The 6,815-nt window shown below is 42.2% G+C and overlaps 1 protein-coding gene across 1 annotated transcript; it reads right to left on the reverse strand.

The window, feature by feature from the left end:
• Positions 1–582: 582 nt before the first annotated feature.
• Positions 583–1,026, reverse strand: LOC106871977 (uncharacterized). Its single transcript, XM_014918767.1, has one exon. The coding sequence runs from the start codon at positions 1,024–1,026 to the stop codon at positions 583–585; it is 444 nt and encodes a 147-aa protein (XP_014774253.1).
• Positions 1,027–6,815: the final 5,789 nt, after the last annotated feature.

Below are 6,815 nucleotides of genomic sequence, written 5' to 3' on the forward strand. Positions count from 1 at the left end.
GTAATGCTATACATTCAAAATTAACCATACATGCCGGTTTTGTTGTTGTTATTGTTGCTGCTACTGTTGTTATTGTCACTTACTTTTTTGTATCTTGACGCTACTTGCCTTCAGAAGTTAGTGGTCCTAAACTCCCTAGGGAATTTTATGCTAGCTTCATCACTTTTATTTATTTATATATTTATTTTTTTCTTTGTTTTGAAACGAGATCGAACTTAACCATTTTATACCGATAGATTTTAGACACTTTTTTTTCTGCAACTGGTAAGATTATGTAGGGGGTGCAAATTTTGATCTTGCACCCCCTGAAAATTCTAGGGAGTGCACCCGCTGCACCCCCTGTTCCCGGGCCCTTGAGCACAAGCGCTTACTTTTACACATAAAAGTGTCAGATGGCTCTGAAAAGGTAAGGTGCTATGTCGCATATGTGAACACCAGAAGGAATTGCATGCATTTTTTAAAGAAGGAACGCTTCTTGGAATATCTACACTATTTTGGTTTCCAAGCTGGAATATTTAACAGAGATGTTTGCACAACTTAATAGCACCAACAGAAGTATGCAAAGTAGAGATGAAAACATTCTCACTTTGGCAGTTGTTCAAGGGCCATGTGTTCCATCATAGGAGCTAAAATCGACTGGACATTAGAAGGTATCTTTGAGAAAAATAGTTGTTTGACAAATGCCTGTCCCTCATATGAGCTATCTAACAACTCTCGGATTTGTCGTAAAAACTGGGTGGGGGTTCGGTCCCTGAGATGCTCATCCTGTAAGAGTGTGCGAAATTTACTCTCAGCCGAGGGAGAGTTATGCTGCAAAACCTCGGCTTTGAAGGTTTTATACATCATATCCGGTGGGGTTCTTGTTATCATATCTCGCACTGAAAGTGCAACTGGAGAAGGAATGTCAGTAAGAGTGATGTGGAGTTTGCTCTGGGCTGAATGAATGTTAGAAGAAATGAACGACTCCAGTTGTGAAAACCACATCTTAGCATCTCCATGATATTGAGGCAAAGGAAAATGACTCATCTTGGACGCCAGTAGGAAAATGGAACGGTACGAAGAACTGGTTGAAGAAATGCTGTTAGAAATGGCAGGCAAAACACCCTAGTTGAAAGAAGACCTGAGAAGCAGTAAACTAGGAAAATTTTTTTCAGTAGCAGAGGATGTAAATAGAAGAAATCCTTGCTAGTTGATAAGGAACAAGTTATGACCATTGCGTAGATAATCTGGTTGGTTGAGAGAAAGAAACTCATACCTGGCATGTAGGAAAATTTTCTGTCCATGTGAATTCTGGAGAAAATTCCAGATAATTTTTTTTTCCATTTTTTATAAGCAAGTAGAAAATTCTCTGGGACGCTGTGTCTTCAAATGATCAAGATGTATTTTTGGTTACAACCTGAGGAAAATGATTTGCAGTTTCCCGCTTGAAAACGGCGCCAAAATTTTCCTGGTGAAGAAGACAATATAGTGATGAGAGAAATCAGTGGTAGTATGTTCCTATGGGATGAGAGGTGGTTTGGTTGCATAACCGAAGTCACAAAAGAGAAAAGGGAATACGTATTCATTGGTCTGTATTTGCCCAGTGTTCACCATTTTAGATGAATATGGCCATCTCCCACGTTGGGTTACCATTTTAGAAGTCTGTGTTCACATCGGGGGTCACCATTTTAGATGGTGCAGGTCGCTATTGAGTCACCTAATATGACTCTCAGAAAGCTGTAATTTCACTGATAGTAAACCCGGATGGAAAATGCATATGGGCAAGGTCGTAACTTAAACATATTTATTTGTGGCCACATGTACATACACAATGGAATGACAAACAGAATGCTTGGTGTGTAAAGGCCATGGTCTTCTGTGCTATGCTCCTATCTGCTTGCTGGCCTGTGGCATAAGATAGAGACAGTCAAGTTGCGTCCTCATGGCTTGTGTTCCTATGCAGAAAGAAAGAAAGAGATGAGGTCACTTGTCTGAACCTCAATGTTGTGTAGCACCCTCTCTCTGTATGGGCAGCTTGTTTACCTGCTGACAAGTGGGGTAATGTGCCTACATATCTATCTGTATCTGTCTGTCTGTCTATCTATCTACTTAGCTATCTACCTATGTACCTACTTGTCTGTCTGTCTATTTACCTACTGTCTATTTACCTACTACTGTCTATTTACCTGTTTGTCTATTTACCTATCACTTAATGGCCTTCTCTGCAGCTTCAGTGATGGAATTTATAGCTCTCCTCTTTGCTGCATCAGTAACTCCAAGCCCAGTCAGAGTTTTCAAGAATGGAAGCCCCACAAAACCTCATCAGGCCACTTCTGTTGCCTCATAACATGCTGACCAGTCCTGATTTCTGCACTTCTCTGCCAGTTCCTGGCATTTGGTAAGCTTCCTCTCATGAGCTTCCTTCATATGTTCCTCCCAGGGCACTGTCAGTTCCCACATGATTACCTGTTTGTTGGAATTTGAGAAGATCACTATGTCTGGGCAGAGTGTTGTTGGTATGATGTGATCTGGGAACTTTAACTGTTCCATGAGTTCCATGAGTTCCATTCACGGCTGCCAGCTTGGGGCTGTGGAAAATAGGCATGATAGTCACGGAAGTTTCAATAAACTTGGATTTCTCTCCAGCTCTGAGAAAAATTATGGCTTCATTTCTGGGGTGGTATTTCCTGAACTGAATGGCTGTTGATATCATACCTGCAACTGCCCTGAATACCTTGTGATGCTACCAGCAGTAGCAGCTATCAGCTACGGCTTGGGGGAAGCTGCTGAGGAGGTATTGAAGGGACCATCAATTAGTGCACAAGAGGTAGGTCAGTATTTCATTTTTACCCCATATATGAAGGTTTGCTGGACTTGGTAAAGTGTTGTAGGCAGCCTGGATTAGAAATCTGATATGCTGGGTGTCTTCCCCTCAGAAATCTGACCAGGTGATGTTCCACTGCTGTATATTAGCCCATCTTGTCCTGGCTTCTTGTTGACTGAATCCTATCATCCTGCTAGCCATTCTTCTTTAATACTTGTGTGAACTTCTTTTTGGAGTAGATGTTGTTTGTCTTTTCCTTTGGTGGTTCCATTTGGTGGGTTGGGAAGTAGCTCAAGCCTGATCACCCTATTGCCACAGTCCCAAATAGAGCTCTGTGTCTCAACTGTTCCTCTGCCATCTGAAACTCTCTGGCAGTACTCCATTTCTTACCTGTGTGAACTTCAATGCCTGCTCCTGCTACTTTTGTGTCACTGTACTGCATGGATTCTCTTGTTCTTGCCATTATGAACTCCTCTGAAAGGCTGCTAAATGGAATTCATAAACTGTTGCTTTACTTGTACACAGTAATCTTAGTAAGCCAAGCCACATCTTCAAAAATCTGCTAACCTTCCTCTCCTGGGTTTCTACAGTTAACATACTGATGTACAATGATAGGGCCATAAAATGTTGGGAAGTATGGCATGCTGGTATACCCATGGTTTGAAATGACTACGCAATCCAGATTTGTTGATCTTGTAATGGTACAAGCAGTCAGCGCCATATTGGTTGAGATCTCATGGCAGCTATTGCCATCTTCGAGACTGGAGCGAGACCTCACCTGCATCCATTTGACATCCGCTAGCTCACAATGAGGCTTGCGATGGCAAAACTATAAAAGGAAAGAAACCTCGAGGTTCATGCTCATTTTTCTCGCTGTGACCGCTAGCAGAGCACCCTTCACTGGCTAAGCCTCTAGGCTAGTCTGCTTGTCGCATCTCCCGAGGCAATGGCCCATGTAATGGAGAATGATGAATTTATACCGCATGAGATGACTGCAAAAGAGCAACATACCACACCTCTGTATATATTGTAAATAAAAACTAATGGAGAACCTGCGTTTTGTCTAATACTTCTTTACTTGACTGCTGGAGCCTTAGCAACATGAAGAATGAGAGAACGTGCCTGCTGACGCACTTTCTCGTCTCCCTGTGTGCTCTCTTTCGTCCCCAGCTGCAATCGATTTAACTGCCACTGCGCGGGATCAGCCAGCTCTAGATACTTTGGATTTAGCTTCTACCAAGTTGTCTGTTGCAAGTTTGCCTATCTTCCACTTCTGTCTGCTGAAGGCACCATTCTTTGTGACACAGCTACTGGTTCTCCCAGGCCATTTGTACCTGAGAACCACAGCGCTCTGTGTTTGATGCCTTGCATTCAATGTCACATACTGGCACCGCTGCCTTAGTGAAGCTTATTACGGCTCAGTTTTTCTGGCCTAATATATGTCAGATGATCATCGATTAGGCATGCTCTTGTGTAAAATGCCAGCGTTCTAAATTTCACAGGCATATTCACGCTCCTTTTGGACAGTTTTCTCCTCTGGAGACGTGCTTTCACCATGTCCACATTGATCTGGTTGGACCATGGCCTGTCAGTCGTGGTTTCTCTTACATATTGACATGCATCGATTCTCTTGATGGCCAGAGACCATTCTGATAGTGGACATATTCGCTGAGTCAGTTGCTCGAGCTTTCGTTTCTAACTGGATTGCTCACTTTGGTGTCCCAGCTAAGATAACCACTGATCGTGGACGCCAGTTCGAGGCTTCTTTATTTCGTGAATTGTCATGAATCCTAGGTGTTCATAACATTCACATGACCAGCTACCACCCAACCTGCAATGGGATGGTCGAACATTTTCACAGGCAACTGAAGGCCACTCTATGCACCACTTCTGATCCACAGTCTTGGACAGAATTCCTGCCTATCGTTCCTCTTGGTTGTCGCACTGCTGTTAAAGCAGACTTAGGTTTCTCCTCTGCTGAACTCCTTTATGGTACCACCCTGGCACTCCCTGGTACAATGTTAGTGCCAGACAACTCATCGCTTCCTGATCCAACATCGTATGTCACCAGACTTTGCAAGTCTTCCACCCTTGCATCCGCGTGAGCAGTCTTTGGTCTCGACATCAATGGTCGGGCACAGACCGTGTCAGTCGACAGACTTAAAAGAGCACATTTTGAGGTGTCTGCACCCTTTGTTGACACCCCAAACACGCCCACCTTTGATCCTTTACAACCACCTATACAACCATCCTCACATGCACCTTTGACCCCACCAACACCTACACCTCCACCTTCTTCGCCACTACCTAACATGAACACATCCTATGTCACCAGGACAGGCCGCACTGTGCATTGGCCCAAAAAACTTACTAAAACTATTTATATCTGACAATCTTTTGTGTTTCCTGTGACAGACAATTGCTTTCTTGTGTTACTGGACAGTTCCAATACTCTGTCATTGAACATTTTGTCAAATTTTTCTGCATGGCAATTTATATTTATTGCAATTATTTTTCTATTTGACGTGTCACATTGTTGTACCATATCTTGTTGGTTGCAATCAGTTGCCATCCTTGCTCTTTCTTGCGCCTGCTCCAAATATTCTGTTTTTTCACTGCTGCACTCAGTGGGGAGCCCTTGTAGCGGCACAAGTAGTCAGCGCCATATTGGTTGAGATCTCATGGCAGTCATTGCCATCTCCGAGACTGGAGCGAGACCTCACCTGCATCCATTTGCCATCCGCGAGCTCAGAACGAGGCTTGTAATGGCAAAACTATAAAAGGAAAGAAACCTTGAGGTTCGTTCTCACTTTTCCCGCTACGACTGCTAGCAGAGCACCCTTCACTGGCTAAGCCTCTAGGCTAGTCTGCTTGTCACGTCTCCTGAGGCCATGGCTCGCGTAATGGAGAACGATGAATTTATACTGCATGAGATGGCTGCAAAAGAGCAACATACCACACCTGTGTATATATTGTAAATAAAAACTAATGGAGAACCTGTGTTTTGCCTAATACTTCTTCACTCGACTGCTGGAGCCTTAGCAACACGAAGAATGAGAAATTAATGGGAAAAAGGCGATATTCAACTGATATCCAGAACCTTGCCTCGCATTATCTTATCAAGGTTTTAGCTGGTTCTGTGGATGGAGACCGTGTTATTCAGGTTGCTGTCAAAAAGTTTCTCCAAGCTTTTGATTGGGTTTTCTGTCAAGATTGAATTGGTAGAGCCAGACAAAGCAAAGCAAAGCTTCCCCACCACTCTCTCTTTCTTTAACAGAAGAGACCTCAAGTCCTTCAAGGATAACATCTAAAAAACAAAGAGGATGATACATTGTGCCACAGTACTGTTTATTTCCTTGTTTGAGGTAGGTCCAAGTGGAAACCACATGTTGAGTGTTAATAACATTTAAATTAATGTCAATCTCTACAGATGCAATTTTTTGATTGAACTCATGATCCTCAAAGCACTTACTGGGTTCTATAGGTCAATATTAAATATACTTTCTCTTTTCATGTGGTAAAATTGGTCACAAGCTTTGGTGGTGGAGAAAGAATACCATGAATTACCATCAATTCCATCACCATCGTTGTCGTCGTCATCATCATCATCATCACCAATACACTTCACACAATAATAACATTAATACCTAATTCTTTCTCCACCACCGTCATCTTTTTGTTTAAAAATTTGTATAGTTTTATCATAAGAAAAGAGAAAGTACATTTAATGTCAATCTGTGGGGTCCAGCAAGTGTTTTAAGAGTTGTGAGTTTGATGGAAGATTACATCTGTAGAGATTGACTTTAATCAAAATGTTATTGATAACACTCAACATTTGCGCTTGCTTCAAGTGAGGAAACAAACAGTGGAAACAGTGGTGTGGTACAATGTATCGTTTTTTTGTTTTTTTTTTAGATGTTATGGTTTAGTTAAAGGAAGATTTAGTGAATCTTTTTCAAATTTTCATTAGACAATTTTTAAAAAACTAGTTCTGATGATGCAAGATACATTC

This window comes from Octopus bimaculoides, chromosome 17, assembly GCF_001194135.2.
Source record: "Octopus bimaculoides isolate UCB-OBI-ISO-001 chromosome 17, ASM119413v2, whole genome shotgun sequence".
Classification (NCBI taxonomy): Eukaryota; Metazoa; Mollusca; class Cephalopoda; order Octopoda; family Octopodidae; genus Octopus; species Octopus bimaculoides.